General features: G+C 39.5%; 1 protein-coding gene across 1 annotated transcript in view; it reads right to left on the reverse strand.

Annotated features, from left to right (window-relative positions):
* Positions 1-17,436, reverse strand: part of gareml (GRB2 associated, regulator of MAPK1-like) — a 39,148-nt gene extending 21,712 nt beyond the window's left edge. Inside the window, exons 1-3 of the mRNA XM_056480720.1 lie at positions 17,209-17,436; positions 9,412-9,552; positions 1,306-1,436 (exon numbers count right to left, since the gene is read on the reverse strand). Of these exons, the coding sequence (XP_056336695.1) occupies positions 1,306-1,436; positions 9,412-9,552; positions 17,209-17,320 (384 nt within the window). The 5' untranslated portion in view covers positions 17,321-17,436. The remainder of the gene's footprint in view (positions 1-1,305; positions 1,437-9,411; positions 9,553-17,208) is intronic.
* Positions 17,437-17,877: the final 441 nt, after the last annotated feature.

Consider the following 17,877-nt stretch of genomic DNA (forward strand, 5'->3'; position numbering starts at 1 on the left):
GCAGTGAATAAGTGCTATAGGCAAGTTTCAGGTGTGTAAAGTCTAAGAAGCTAAGCATTAGTAATGTGGTTTTTTTTTTTGAGAGAGAGAGTACAGTTAGTGGTATAGCCAGAGAGGCAGTTACAGATTAGGAAGGAAAATAGTTTTTAGTCGTTTCTTGAAGACAGCAAGTGACTCTGCTGTTCTGATGTAGTTATGGAGTTCATTCTACCAACTGGGCAGATTGAATGCGAGAGTTGGGGAAAGTGATTTCTTCCCTTATAAATGACTGTATGCTTATTACATTTAACTTCATTTTATATCAGTTTTTGCTTTTTGACAATTATAGTGAATTAGAAATGTGTCCTTGGTTATTTCACCACATTTTACTTAGAAATTCATTCATTCATTTTCCTTCGGCTTAGTCTCTTTATTCATCAGGGGTCACCACAGCGGAATGATCCGCCAACTATTCCAGTATATGTTTTACACAGTAAACATCCATAAACACTCATCCACACACATATGTATTTGGACTGTGAGGGAAACCGGAGCACCCAAAGGAAACCCACACCGACACGGGGAGAACATGCAAACTCCACACAGAAATGCCAACTGACCCAGCCGAGGCTGTGAGGCGATAGTGCTAACCACTGAGCCACCGTGTCACCATCTTTTAGAAATTAGTATTAAAAAAAACTAAAAAAAAGTTTTAAAATGAAAAAAAAACGAAAATAGAACCAAACTCATTTCCTTTCCTTCGGCTTAGTCCCTTATTTATCAGGGGTCGCCACAGCGGTATGAACCGCCAATGATTGCAGCATATGTTTTACACAGCAGATGCCCTTCCAGCCACAACTTAAGCTGCGGTCACACTTGACTTTTCTTCCCATAGACTTCCATTCATACGCACGCGAATGCGTCAGACCGGAAACTCAAGGTCATGCGTCACGTTTCGCAGGACGCTGCGGTGCAAAGTTCAAGCTTGGTGAACTCTGACCTGCAAAATCTCATCACTTGACTACGTGAGACCAATCGAGGATCAAAACAGGACCTCTCTGGACAGAAATTTAAAACATGGAGCAATTGCTCGCTTTTTAAAATGTCTAATCATCTTGTTTAATCCCGCCCCTTTTCGCAGCGCCGTACGACAGAATTTCGCACACACAAAGCCTAGTCTGACCATAGCTTTAGCACTGGGAAAATGGTAAAAAAAAATTAAAAATTTAATCTGTGTTTTGATTAATCTTTATTATATTGAAACGAACATAAATGCACAATCACAACACTACTTATAAATTCACATATATGAAATGCTGGTGTTACCTTAACACTAAATGTGATGGGCTCCATGACGAACACTCGATCAGGAAACACTCCTGCGATTTCCTCCACGCTTCCGAAATACTGAACCGGCTCTCGGACATCCCGATCCTGATCCAATAACTTAAACTTCCCTGAGGACAGAGAAAAACACACTCAAACACAGAAACTGTCCCTGGAGGTGACATACAGTTGAAGTCACAATTATTTTATTTCAATTATAATTGTTGAATTGAATGGTAAATGCTAAAAATAAAGGTTTTGTACTGCTACATTACTGCTACAAAAATGTAATACATTTTTTGCAGTGTATTTAAATAGACCTGTTACATTCTACTAGCACACTTTCAATACCTGCTAACACTCCTGAGTCTCCCATATTTCATTTCCTTCTCCCGCCTCCCTCCTGTTTTGTTATTTCTCCCGGAAAACTCCTGTAATTACACTCCCCCGGCTATCTATCTATCTGTCCGTCCGTCCATCCATCCACCCACAAACCCACCTGCCCGCCCGCCCGCCCATCCATCCATCCATCCATCCATCCATCCATCCATCCATCCATCCATCCATCTATCTATCTATCTATCTGTCTGTCTGTCTGTCTGTCTATCTCTCTCTCTATCTTTCTATTCTATTCGTGACATACAGTTGAAGTCACAATTATTTTAATTTCAATTATAATTTTTGAGTTGAATGGTAAATGCTAAAAATAAAGGTTTTGTACTGCTAGAGTGAAATGTACATAAATTGCAATAAAAGTACTGTGAAACTGCCATACAGTAAAATTAAAATGTGTTAAACGGCATTTTACCATAAAAAGTAGACGTTTTTACTGTAAAATGAATTTATGGTAGGGCCCTGCTACTGTAAAACACATTTACAGGTAAGCTACTGTAAAGGGGCAGTTGCGGTAACTTGCTGGCAACAGCAAGTATGTACTTATTTAGGGATGAGTGTGTGATCTTAGGTCATTTTCACACACACACAGATAAAGTGTGAGAGAGCGTATCTCTCTTTGTCTTTCAGTCTCCCAGCAACAGCTTTTCTTTCCACCATCCTATACCACACTCAGAGCTCTTATACTCTCTTTCACTCCTGGAGTTTCACTCGTCTGTTCTGGGTGCATTTGTACAAAATAAATCTCTTGCATTGAAAAACGTCTGCGCTGTCATGTGAAAGTCTATAAAACTACTGTTTAAAAAATGCTGTAAAATTTGCAAATGCACTGTAAATTAACAATTACAATGCTGTAGATTTACCTAATAGATAAAAAAAATGCTGTAAAATTTACAGTATTACTGACAATTTTGGTTGCCAGTAATACTGTAAAATTTACAAGCGCACTATAAATTAACAATTACAACTGTGCAGTAGTTTTATCTAAAATTGCCAGTAATACTGTACATTTTACAGCATTTTTTGCAGTGTATTTAAATAGACCCGTTACATTCTATTAGCACACTTTCCATACCTGCCATCACTCCTGAGTCTCCCATATTTCATTTCCTTCTCCCGCCTCCCTCCTGTTTTGTTATTTCTCCCAGAAAACTCCCGTAATTCCACTGCCCAGCTATCTATCTATCTGTCCGTCTGTCCATCCACCCATAAACCCACCCGCCCATCCATCCATCCATCCATCCATCCATCCATCCATCCATCCATCCATCCATCCATCTATCTATCTATCTATCTATCTATCTATCTATCTATCTATCTATACTTTTTCAAACTGTTTTAAACTATCTGTCTATCTATCCGTCCGTCCGTCCATCCATCCATCCATCCATCATCTATCTATCTATCTATCTATCTATCTATCTATCTATCTATCTATCTATCTATCTATCTATCTATCTATCTATCTATCTATCTATCTATCTATCTATCTATCTATCTATCTATCTATCTATCTATCTGTCTGTCTGTCTGTCTATCTCTCAATCTCTCTATCTCTCTATCTATCTATTCGTCTATCTATTCGTATATCTATCTATCTGTCTGTCTATCTATCTATTCGTCTATCTATTTGTCTATCTATCCATCTATCTATATCTTTCTTATCTATCTATCTATCTATTTATCTATCTATCTATCTATCTATCTATCTATCTATCTATCTATCTATCTATCTATCTATCTATCTATCTATCTGTCCATCCGTCCGTCCGTCCGTTTATCTATCCATCCCTTTTTAGAGAAAACGAATGCGATTATTATTCCCAGAACCCTACAGTCTCAAGGTCAAACACACACACACTCTGTATTTTAAGAGTCATCACTAAACACTTCTCTTGCACATTATTCAAATCATGTGCAAATCGACAATATCAGCGTCTTCTCATCTTCTGCATGTCTCAGCTGTGTAAAAAAAATCATCCTTCTGTAATTCCATCTTTGTTATTAGCACTCTATCAGTCTATCTGCAAGATGTTAGACACAAATGACCTCATCCCTCGCTCTCAGCATCTTACAGCCTCCGGAAACCCCAGCAGATGATCTCATTGGTCACCTGACCTAATGGTGCGGGTGGCGGGTATATTAGGTAACTTGTGTCCCAGGAGAGGAAGTCCAGCACTGTAATGTCTGCAATTCCGGAAGCTCGGAAAACGGGCTCCTCTGTGACTCCCGTGGGAATGACGTCAGGGTGAGGTAATGATAAGCTGGAGTTTATGAATGAGAGAGCACTATTGAAGAGTCAGGGATTGAAACATTTGCCCCTGCTGGAGGAAAAGCGTAACTACAGCATTCTATGGGCAAAAAGCACTGACAGCCATTAATAAGGAGTCATGTGTTTTTCAGTGTAATACATGAGTTTGATAAGAAAAATGGATTTTTGACCAATCAAAGTAGTACAGTAAGAAATTTTTATTTTTTTAGCCCTTGTTGATTAGAATGTTTTTTTTATTTGTATATACAGTTGAAGTCAGAATTATTACAGTAGCCCCCCTGTATATTTTCCGCACAATTTCTTTTTACTGTAGAGATTTTTTTCAGCACATTTCTAAACATATTAGTTTTAATGACTCATTTTTAATAACTGATTTCTTTTATCTTTGCCATGATGACAGTACACTACCTGACAAAAGTATCGTCGTTGATACCAGTTGTAAGAGCAACAAATAATAACTTGACTTCTAGTTGATCATTTGGAAAAGTGGCAGACTTTTCAGATGAATCGACTGTTGAACTGGATCCCAATCATCACAAATACTGCAAAAGACCTATTGGAACCCGCATGGACCCAAGAAGATGTCATGGTTTGGAGTTACATTCAGTATGGGGACGTGCGAGAGATCTGCAGAGTGGATGGCAACATCAACAGCCTGAGGTATCAAGACATTTGTGCTGCCCATTACATTACAAACCACAGGAGAGGGCAAATTCTTCAGCAGGATAGCTCTCCTCATACTTCAGCCTCCACATCAAAGTTCCTGAATGCAAAGAAGGTCAAGGTGCTCCAGGATTGGCCAACCCAGTCACCAGACATGAACATTATTGAGCATGTCTGAGGTATGATGAAGGAGGAGGCATTGAAGATGAATCCAAAGGATCATGATTACCTCTGGGAGTCCTGCAAGAACGCTTTCTTTGCCATTCCAGATGACTTTATTAATAAGTGATTTGAGTCATTGCAGAGATGTATGGATGCAGTCCTCCAAGATCATGATGGAGTCAGACACAATATTCATTCTTTTTTCACTGCAGCATGACTTTATATTCTATACTGGACATTATTTCTGTTCAGTGACAAGACTTTTGTCTAAGCAAAGTCAGACCTTACTGTCCTAATTAAATCATTAATAATCAAGGCATGCTCATATTTTATTTGGGTAAAATAAGCGTAATCTAGAGGCCTTTGCCTTTCATATGAGCCACTTCAGATTCCACATGATCAACTAGAAGTCAAGTTATTATTTGTTGTTCTTAAAACTTAGATAGGCAACCAGACTTTTGTCAGGAGTGTACATACATGATATTTTACTCTATATTTTTCTAAAGATACTAGTATTTAGCTTAAAGTGCAATTTATCTAGGTTAATTAGGCAAGGGGAATTAGTCATTGTATAATGATGGTTTGTTCTGTAGACAAATGAAAAGAACATTGCTCAAGGGGGCTATTAATAGTGACTCTAAAATCGTTTAAAATAAATAAAAAACTGCTTTTATTCTTGAAGAAATAAACCAAATAAGACTTTCTCCAGAAGAAAAAATATAGGAAATATTGTGGAAAAATTATTTGTGCTGTTAAACATAATTTGGGAAATATTTGAAAAAAGAAAACAAAATTCACAGGAGGTGACTTGTATGTACACACACACACAAACAGTGCTCAGCATAAGTGAGTTCACCTTAGAGAATTATTATTTTATCCATTTCTCAGTGAATACAGACTCTATATTTTGGTGCATTTAAACAAAACAGTTTTATTAAACAGTTTTATTCATTAAAACAAGAGAGTGTCACCTAACATCTTTAGAAATACAAAAATAATACATTTAAGTGAAGTTTTACAAACTAATTTCCAGAGGAGCATGTGATATGATTGATCACGGCTGGTCTCTCATCTGTAATCATTAGTAAGCCAATCGAATCATTCCAAACTCGACTAGCATTACTCCCTTATCTTCGTTTTTTGAAGAATCCCCCATCCACACCATCTCCTCCTTTCCTCCTTTACCGGGGGAGCTCTCGAGAACTACCTGATCTCGTACCCCCTTACATGCTCATTGACCAGGCAGGACAGGTTAAATGACTCACTCTTATCTTATTTACAGATAAGCATAAAAAACTGATTGTCTTTAAAAAACCGAATTGATCACACTTATTATGTACTTTATTTTGTATAAATGCAGATTACTGCTGTACTGTCCACCCTATTCACACCTTAACTTTTTTATTTTGATTGTAATGTAATAAAGTGCAAATTTTATAAAGCTGCCATGGAACTAGTGGTGGGCAAAGCGAGGCTTCGTGAAACACTGAAACAGTCGAAGCAAATGTGTCGAAGCTTCGAAACGTTTCGAAACCCCACTCTACAGTGACGCCTAGTGGTCATTTTTTATGTATTGCACTGGAACAGTTTCAGCGGAGAACAGTTGAGCAAATTGAGGTATTAAACCCCACTTTATAAGTTTGAATCCTCAAGCGATATAGTGGAGTGGTTAGGGTTCCTGACTTCCATGCGGGGATTGTTGGTTACAATCCAGGCTGATACAGTTATTTTTAAAATGCTTTAATATCAGTTTGAGATGCTTTGTTCGTGCATCGTTTTGTTTCAACATTGGTCTGAAATCCGAATAAACACTTTGTGAATAAATATAGCTTGTTTCGGTCATAAAACAGGGTTGTTGCTAGATCAGATACAGTTGTGGACAGAAGTTAACAAGAATTATTTTTATTATTCATTAAATTTCCCATTTATTGTATTTTATTAACGTCTACCACAACTCTAAACCCAACCATCACAGTACTGTAAAATATTAATTATTGTTTTACAGTTACAAAAATGATGGTAAATTGATGGCGTATCAGCAGCTGTATCCTATCTAGACTACACCATAAACAGTAACATGATTAAAATACATAAAATCACGATTTTGGAGTATTTGTACAAGACGGGATTCAAACCCAAAAGTCATACGAAGTCTGTAACAACATGCACACGCACAGTCCACTAGGCCATACGTGACAAAAGCGTAAGTTTGACCCTATCAGTCAAATGCAGATTCTCCAAGTCTCGAAACGCTTCTGAACTGATCGATGCTTTGAACCGCTTTAGTCACGTGACCAGGTGTTTCGAAACACATTAGTCACGTGACCTGCGTGTTTTGGATCATGCTTCGGTACAGTGTTTCGAACACTTGCGCTTCGGGATCTCGACACTGTGTCGAAACGTCAGTTTCACGTCAGCCATCCCTACATGGAACAATATTTGTAAAGAAAAGCATTATACAAATATCTTTACTATATAAATCTATACTTTTCCACTGTCCTTTAAAGCAGTAGGTGTTCTAAGTTGTCAGCTAACTGTATTTAATGTTTAAAAATACATACAAGGGTGACACGGTGGCTCAGTGGTTAGCACTGTGACCTAACAGCAAGAAGGTCGCTGGTTCGAGTCCCGGCTGGATCAGTTGGCATTTCTGTGTGGAGTTTGCATGTTCTCCCCGTGTTGGCGTGGGTTTCCTCCGAGTGCTCTGGTTTCCCCCACAGTTCAATGACATGCACTAAAGAACAACTGGATTAGCTAAATTGGCGAATGAGTGTGTATGGGTGTTTCCCAGTACTGGGTTGCAGCTGCAGCTTATACTAAAACAAATGCTGGATGAGATGGTAGTTCGTTCTGCAGGGGCGATCCCAAATTAATAAAGGGACTAAGCTGAAGGAAAATGAATGAAATATACACAAATTTGGTATGATTAATCATTCAATTATATGTCTTATAAGGTACAGGTAGGAATACATGTGTTTAATATTAAGTTTTTAGAATTTTAAATGTAAAAATCATTCATAATGATCACGTTTGTTTCTGTATTGCATGAATGCTTTTTCTTTATTGTATGAAAACACTCAATGCAATAAAACAGACTGAATTGTGTGTGTGTGTGTGTGTGTGTGTGTGTGTGTGTCTGTGTGTCTGTGTGTTTGTGTATGAGAGAGAGAGAAAGAGAGAGCAGAGGCTGAATGTGTGTGTAACGGAGAGCCTCTAAGTGAGCATGTGGGAAGTTAAGTGCTTGAATACAACAATCAATATACTGTTAACAACCAATCATCTGCCTCTCTCCGGTCTGAGCGTCTTTCTAATAGTTTCATTCATTCATTCATTTTCTTTTCGGCTTAGTGTCTTTAATAATCTAGGGTTGCCACAGTGGAATGAACCATCCACTTGACCTATAGCGCATGTCATTGAACTGTGGGGGAAACCGGAGCAGCCTGAGGAAACCCACGCCAACACAGGGAGAACATGCAAACTCCACACAGAAATGCCAACTGACCCAGAAGAGGCTCGAATCAGCGACTTTCTTGCTGTGGGGCGACAGCGCTACCCACTGCGCCACCGTGCAGCCCATCTAATAGTTTCAATCTCAGTAATTGACAAAAAATCTGTTTTGTTTTGCTGATATAGTTGACCTTTTCTCTGCTCTGGGCTTAGTTTAATTGAATAATACTTAAATTTTGGAAGTAAATATGGTATAAACACTCAAATATGTCTTTTGAAGTGGCGCGCACATGAGTTTTTAGAGGCTGTGTCAAGTTGAAAGATCATTAACATTCACACACAGTGCAGCTTATCAATAGCTATGTTTATAGCTAGCAATAGCCATCCAAAATTGCGAATTAAATTTATGCGCAAAACTGGAATATCATATAAAAGACGTGCGAATAAAGCAGCGTTTCCATCCATCGAGTCAAAGCTAACAAAATCACCACTTCCTGATTATCTGGCGCCAAATATCAACAGTAAAAAGGGAATTTGCTGCGATAAGAGAAGCTGCGTTAATCTTTTCATCATTTAATAAATGACTTGCGCCTCAGAAGACAATGCTGACACACAATGAACACACGGTGGCGTTTGAAGCCATGAGACACGGAGCACAGACGCTCTTGATTCTGGAGGTCATTAATAATATAATGACACTAATACTGAAAGGGTTATGGCATTTTAGAGTGACCAAAACAACATTTCAGATGTTTTACAATGTGCTCAGCCTGCTGGTTTGTCCATTCACACACATTTTTATCATCACATAATCTTTTATAACAGTCATGACCTTTTTTAATGCGCATACTGGAATTTATTTGGTAAAAGTGTTTACATCGTAGTTCATGCAGATCTTTTCTTATAGAAAAATAAGTTTATCCTACTCAGTTATGTGTATACTTTTTTTATGAGTTTTTTCAAAATGTCCGCGCATCTTGGTGTTTTTATCAACTGTTTTTTAATGCATATCCAAAATGCACATAAAAACAGGTGGATGAAAACGTAACTTCAGTCTGAAGATCACAGTTTTGCATTTCTTTGGATTTGTCAACTCAAAACTCACTCTGCAACCCGAAGTTTGTTCAACTCGTTTTATGCCACAGGCCTCAGTGTGTATGTTATGGTACCTTGATACTGTAGTGGGATGTCTATTTTGGGTCCGATCACGTAATGGCCCTCCTCCAGGCTGTGGGCAGTGACGGTGGTCCACTGTCTGCAGGAGTGAAGCAGAATCACGTCCTCCTCCGACAAACCTTCCACATTCTCACCTGCACACACACACACACAAATACAAAAATGATCAAAACAATTGCTTCAGCATTGATGCAAAAAATACACATCAGGCTGGGGTATCAGTTGTTGTTTTTGTGTACTTTATTGTGTCCTAAATAGGGATGGGTATCGTTAAGGTTTTAACAGTATTGCTACTTTTATCATTACCACTTATCAGTTCAGTACTTTAACGGTTCTCTTAACGGTACTTTTTGTAGTGTTTTTAAAAATATAGAATTTTTTCGGGGTTTTCACCTTTATTAGATAGGACAGTAGAGAGAATTGACAGGAAAGCAGAGAGAGGGGAAGGATCGGCATAGGACCGCGAGGCAGGATTCAAACTCATACTCATACATACAGATACAAACACACACAGACACACAAACAAAGGCACACACACACACACACACATACAAACACACACACACATACACACAGATACAAATGATTGTATACAGACACACACAAAGAAAGAGACACAAACACACACACTCATACATACAGATACAAACACACACAGACACACAAACGAAGGCACACACACACACACACACAGATACAAATGCACACAAACAAACACACACACACTCATAGATACAGATACAAATAGACAAACACAAAACAGCCACACACAGATACAAACACACTCATACACACAGACACAAATACATCTACACAAACAAACACACACACACTCAGATACAAACAGTTACAAACACACAGATGCAAACACACACAAACATAGGCACATGCACACACAGATACACACAGATACAAATGATCGCATACAGACACACACAAACAAACACACACAGATACAAATGATCACATACAGACACACACAAACAAACACACACACTCATACATACAGATATAAACACACACAGACACAAACGAAGGCACACACAAACACAGACAGACACACACACTCATACACACTGATACAAATGCACACAAAGACACACAGACACACACATACTCATACACACAGATACAAACACACGTACACACCCAAACACCCACTCATACAGATAGAAATATCCACAAATATACGCACACAGATACAAACACACACACATACACACAGATACAAATGATCGCAAACAAACACACTCACACATACAGATACAAACACACACAGACAAACGCAGACACACACATACTCTACACACTCATACACACAGATAAAAATGATCACAAACATACACAAAGGCACACTCTCTCTCACTCACACACACACACACACACACATCAGAGCTCAACCACAAACATCAAATGAGCTCTTTGAACTTCCTCACATTGGGTTTATGGGAAAAACTGAGGTCAGCGATGAGACGCAAACAGCATCAGATGCAGCACACACACACACACACAGAGAGAGAGAGAGAGAGCTCAACTCTATTGATCTGGCAATAACAGAACGAGTGTAAACACAGACGCTTTAGACTGAGCGAGTCCTGAGTGCACACCTACTGATTGTCTGTTGTGTATAATTACTGCTGTCTGCGCTGATCCTCCTACACACAAACACACACTGTCAAAAACATCCGTTAATTAGCAGGTGCTGTATTTCATGATTCACAGGTTTTGTCCGTTTATTTACGCTTATGAATTGGATTATGCAACCAGGGCTAATTCTGAAAACGTACCCCTATATACATTTCTGGAGAGCGCGAAATACGTCCCAGGAGCTACATTTTTGCAGTTTTAGTTTTCGCGAATCCACCAGAGGCCGCTGTGTACATATTTACAGATCTCAAATTTCTCTCGCTAGTGTCATTTGCGCCTGCTGTTCTCGCAGGGCTGTCTTGGCTGACACGTCTCTACAATGTCGCACGGAGGTTGGGGACTGTACCTCTGGACTGGGCAACTGTCTTGGTGGTTCCCATTTTTCAAGAACTCACACTTCAGAGCTCATGATTTATACATAGCTTGCTTGGCATGCTGTCCCGGAAGAGAGCCCTGAGCACAAGGGATCTTCGGGCCCAGGGCTCCACCCCTTTTGCAGGGTGAGGGGAGATTGAGCTCAGGTCGATCTCAAAACTCCCCCGCTGCTGAGGCTAAGGTGAACTTACTGAGAGTAAGACATTAGAAAAAAGATTTAGGCTCAATATAGAGCATATTTGGACAGTGCGAGGAAACCGGGGAACCTGGGGGAAACCCACGGGAACACGGGGAGATCATGCAAACTCCGCACTGAAATACCAGATGACCCAGCAAGGACCCAACGCCATTGGTATTCTTGCTGTGAGGGAACAGTGCTAGTCACTGGGCCACCGTGCCGCTCATTCTGGATAAATGTGGAAGAAAGGGTGGAGGGGGTTTCTTCCAGATGAAGATAGCTGTAGAAAGGAAATTAGGATATATATATATATATATATATATATATATATATATATATATATATATATAAATATATTGACTTGGGATCCTTTGAGTGGAGGATCGGGATGTGGGCCAGTTGGGTCAATCATGAGCACATGCTCATCTCAAAATTAGTTTAATATTAAACTTCATTTAAGAAGAGGGACCAGAGGGTGTGCTCCAACTATAGGGGGATCACACTCCTCAGCCTCCCTGGGAAAGTCTATGCCAGGGTGCTGGAGAGGAGGATCCGTCCGATGGTTGAACCTAGGATCCAGGAGGAACAATGCGGTTTTCGTCCGGGCCGTGGCACACTGGACCAGCTCTATAGCCTCACCAGGGTGCTTGAGGGTTCATGGGAGTATGCCCAACCAGTCCACATGTGTTTTGTGGACTTGGAGAAGGCATTCGACAGTGTCCCTCGTGTCATTCTGTGGAGGGTGCTGTGGGAGTATGGGGTCAGAGGCACTTTGTTAAGGGGTGTCTGGTCCCCCGCAATGCCGGCAGTAAGTCAAACTGTTTCCAGTGCATGTTGGACTCTGGCAGGGCTGCCCTTTGTCACCAATTCTGTTTAAAATTTTTATTCGGTTCCCAGTTCGGGGACCACAGGATTTCATCTCTGTTATTTGCAGACGATGTTGTTCTATTGGCTTCATCACTGGGGCAGTTTGCTGCCTAGTGTGACGCAGCTGGGATGAGAATCAGCATCTCCAAGTCCGAGGCCATGGTGCTCCACCGGAAAAAGGTGGTTTGCCATTGGAGGAAAGTCCTTACCCCAGGTGGAGGAGGTATCTTGAGGTTTTGTTCACGAGTGAGGGAAGGATGGAACATGAGGTTGACAGGCGGATCGGTGCAGCAGCAGCAGTAATGTGGTCAATGTACCAGTCCATTGTGGTAAAGAAGGAGCTGAGCCGAAAGGCAAAGCTCTCGATTTACCGGTCAATCTATGTTCCTACTCTCACCTATGGTCATGAGCTATGGGTCAAGAATGAAAGGACAAGATCTCGGATACAAGCGGCCGAAATAAGTTTCCTTCACAGGGTGGCAGGGTGCACCCTTATAGACAGGGTGAGGAGCTATGTCACCCGGGGGAAGCTCGGAGTAGTGCCGCTGCTCCTTCACATCAAGAGAAGTCAGCTGAGCTGGCTCGGGCATTTGTTTCGGAAGCCTCCAGGACGCCTACCCAGGGAGGTGTTCCAGGCATGTCCCATCGGGACGAGGCCTCGGGGAAGACCAAGGACATGCTGGAGGGACTATGTCTCTCGGCCGGCCTGTGAAGGCCTCGGGATCCCCCTGGAGTAGCTGGAGGAAGTATCTGGGGAGAGGAAAGTCTGGAGTTCTGTCCTAAGACTGCTGACCCGGCCCCAGATAAGCAGATGAAAATGACATGACTGATTGACCCGCCCACCCCCTTCTCTTAACCCAACCGCAACGTTTTAAAAAGCAATCCAGAAAAAGAAAAGCACTCGTCTGATTTTTACCATGTTTCCAGATTTTACCACATTCTCACCCTGTTATTTTTTTGGCTTCTGTTTTTGTCTTACCTGCCTTCTAGAACCATTCTTCACCAGACCCGAACCCCGTCATCAGGGTCAACTCTGCTCTGCATCTCAAGTCCGCCGACCTACGTGTCGAGCTACCGGACAAATTGGATATCAGCGGAAAAGCCGTCCACATGCAGGTAAGCGGTCAGCTGGTAAGCACGAAAAGTAACGGCATCATACCTACCCGTATCGTTCGTTTTAAAAATTAAATGTACCCATACGTAGCTCTGGCTACATAATTCGCAATCTCCAGAAATGTAGGACTACATAATCAGAATGAGCCTAGGGTGCATAATCCAGACTCAACATTGCATATACTTCCGAATGCGATGTAACTATTGTGAATGATCACATTGCAATATCGATGCTGAAACGGTATGATATGCAGTCCTAATAAATACTATATTCAGAATTAAGTTAATAAAATAACAGACAAAGTACTGGCAGTTTATTAGTAGGTTTTTGTACCGTAATTTGCAACACCAACCCAGACGATATATAACTAAACTATTTCAAAAGTCAATAAAAGTCATTTTTTTCAAACTTTTCAACATCAATAGTTGTTTGAAGAAAGTTGAAGGTCCCATAACGAAATCCAAATGCATAAACGAGTGAAAATAGTAACATGAATAACAAAATGCGTGAAACTGTTCATTTGAACATTTTCTTAATTTACTGTGCAGAATCTAATCAAGCTGACATGAGCTGAGCATTGCAAATAAACACTACAGTCAATATGACAGATATTCATAATAAATCTTTATTTTAATATGGTGTTCCTACCATTTTCATATTTATTCATGTATTTATTGCACTTTAAAAGTCCATTGACGTTATTATTGTTTTAGTACATCTGATTGTAGATTTTATTATTAGTTTCATTCATTCATTTTCCTATGGCTTAGTTTCTATTTCCACAGCAGAATGAACCACCAACTTATCCAGCTTATGTTTAACACAGCTGAAGTCCCTCCAGCCACAACCCAGTACTGGGAAACACCCGTACACACTCATTCACACACACTCATACGCTACAAACAATAAATTAATATGTAAAATGTTCATGCAGGTGTTTATGTGACGTAATGTCTTGATTTTATTTTACTGTCATTGTTTTTTGCCTATGTAAGACGGCTTTGAGTGCCATGAAAAATGTATAATAATACTAATTTAATATATTTTTAAATGACATTTACGTTATCTAATGTAAAAACACAATTATTTACATTTAATTTAATTACTTATTACATTTTACATTTGCAGTACAATTTCAATTTTCATTGTATGTAAAGTTTCAGCTCAAAGTACCACACAAATAATGTTTTATAACTCTTTAAAACTGACTCTTTTAGGATTTGATCCAAATTGTGCCATTTTTGGTGACTTTCGCTTTAAATTCAAATGAGATTATGCTCCATTTAAAAGTGGGCGGAGCTACAAGTTCATTTATAAAACACATTTGAAAATCAGCCACAAGACTGACCAAAGTGCATAAGACAGAGTAATATTTAGTAAAAATATAGAGAAATTTATAAAAACAGAGTAAAACCAAGAGAAACAACAGATATATATTTAGAAACAAAGCAAACAATAATGACAAACAAAATGTGTCAGCATAGCGGCAGATTCAAAACTCTAATGGCAGACGGCTGCTTCTCACTCAGGGCTGTTTATGCTAATGAGGGAGAGATGGTCACTAATGGCCAGGACTTTCCCCCACTGATTACATGTGCTAAGCATGAATGCCATTCAAAGTGTTTTTATAAATGTTTACTATTAAAGGCTGGTTATTTTAACAAGCTTTGGCACACGACTGTGTTTAAACCCCTTGTAAAAGTGGTTTTGACATACTAGGTCGCTTTTAAAAACATGCTCTCATTCAGTCATACAAGCAGTCATTCATTCATTTTCCTTGGGCTTAGTCCTTTTATTCATCACAGGTCACCACAATGGAATGAACCACCAATTTATCCAGCATGCAGTATGTTTTACACAGCCGATGCCCTTCCAGCTGCAACCCAGTTCTGGGAAACACACATACACTCTCATATTCACACTCATACATTGATTCATTTATTAATTCCTATTCTTTTTCAGCTTAGCCACTTTATTAATCTGGGGTCGCCACAGCGGAATGAACCACCAACTTATCCTGCATATGTTTTACACAGCGGATGCCCTTCCAGCTGCAACTCATCACTGGGAAACACCCATACATACTCATTCACACACATACACTATGGACAGTTCAGCTTATTTATATCACCTATAGTGCATGTCTTTGGACTGTGGGGGAAACCGGAGCACCCGGAGGAAACCCACGCCAACACAGGGAGAACATGCAAACTCCACACAGATATGCCAGCTGACCCAGCCAGGACTCAAACCAGCAGCCTTCTTGCTGTGAGGCGATAGTGTTAACCACTAAGCCACCGTGCCACCCACACAAACACTCATTAAACTTTTTTTGTTTCTTTTTCCAAACGCATAAAGCCAAACTTTCACACAGTCACACTGATAGAAGTTTATTTGTGTGTTCTTCTTCTTCAGTTGTGAGTGTTGAAGTTTCTCTTGCAGGAGGATGTTTAGTATTCAGCACACACTGCAGCACATTACAACATTAACATATGAAAAGGGCTGCAGCTCTTTAACACACAACACACACTCCGTCACCTTTAGCCAACGCACAAATCAACTACACACTTCACTGAGGAGTCTGTGTTACAAACATTTACACAACCACACTTCGTTAAAGTTACAATCATCTCGTCTGGGCAGAATATGTGATTTTAAAACTATCACGAGTGTTCCCGAGGTTAATTTACTAAATCAGAGCTCAAAGTACATGAATGTATGTAAGAATTATGTGAAGTATTTGAATCAGTGTTGGGTGAGTGACTTCAGAAGTGTAATTGATTATTAATAAATCATTAAAATGTCCGAAAAGCAAGTTACTTAATAATTAGTTTAGTTACTCGACTTTATAGTTAAAGCCTATACCTCTCAACAAATGGAGGATATAAGTTAAACTCGTTTTAAATTCGAGTGAAACAGGGACTTTTAACTGTATTAAATAACTAAACTAAAAATAGAAGTTAAACATAAGTAACGGCAGCCTATTTCACACATATACCATATTGTAGTTAATTTCTGACTCAATTGTTTCAGCTCGTGCAATCATCAAACAAATGTATATTTACTTGAAAAATTGAATTATTCTGCAAAATATATTTGTATAACAAAAACAATACAATTGGTCTGATCTCTGGACTGATGTATACAGAAATGTTAAATATAGAATATTTTAAGCAAGTACAAGTAGCAGCATATTATCTAAATTACCTAAAAATGTAATGTAATCCCTTACTTTTTCAGCGAATAAGTAATTTATTTACAATAACTAACTACTTTGTTACTAATTACACCTAACACTGATTATAAATCCATAAACTTTAATTTGATAAACACTTTAGCAACATTAAAGAAACTCGCGCTTTGTTTTACTTAGTTTATTACATTGTAATCGTGCATTAATAAATGTTTAACTATGATTAATAAATGCTGTACAAGTATTGTTCATCATTAGTAAATGCATCAACTAATGAAACCTCACAAAAAGTGTGACCAAAACAGAAATTAAATATGTAACTCTCTTAAATGCACTTCTTAAATGTTCCTGTCTGCCTTTAAAGTGTGTATCATTTAATAAAAATCGTGAAATAAATAAAGTGAATGGTTTGTTACCCTGGCTCAGACGCACGAGTGTCGGTAAGCGGAATTTGCTCACGATCACGTCCAGCGGCAGCGACACGGAGCTCCACGAGAGTCCGGTAATGCTCGCGGATAGTTTCTCCATCTTTCATCCGTCACCATCATCATCATCACGGGCATCACGGGAACCGAGCGGAACCGGTGTCACGAGGCGCCATGATCAAGAGTAACGCGCGAGAGAAACTCTTGAAGTGATGTGATCTAAACCGGACCCGCCGATGCGCGCGACACCCTCCTCCCGCCGTGCACGCGCGCGCACACCGGAACACCAGACTGAAAAAGAGGCTCAATTCGGAGATTCAAATCACTTTAACGGGATGTTTCGTCTTTCTGACTAAAAAAACTAATAGATTTGTTAAAAAAACAACTAGTGTGATTGTTTATTATTCGGGTTAAAGGGATAGTTCACCTAAAATCGAAAATTTACTGTTTACTTTCCCTCAAGTGAGTATGAGTTTCTTGAAAACAAAAGAGGATGTTCTGAAATCTGAAGAAAGCTGAAAACCTGTACTTATTGACTTCCATGGGAAAATCTAATAGGCTAGCCTACTAGAAGTCTTCAGCTTTCTTCAAAATATCTTCTTTTGTGTTCAACAGAAGGAAGAAACTCATGAAGGTTTGGAGCAAGTAAAGGGAAAGTAA

This window comes from Danio aesculapii, chromosome 20 (genome assembly GCF_903798145.1).
Source record: "Danio aesculapii chromosome 20, fDanAes4.1, whole genome shotgun sequence".
NCBI classification, from domain to species: Eukaryota; Metazoa; Chordata; class Actinopteri; order Cypriniformes; family Danionidae; genus Danio; species Danio aesculapii.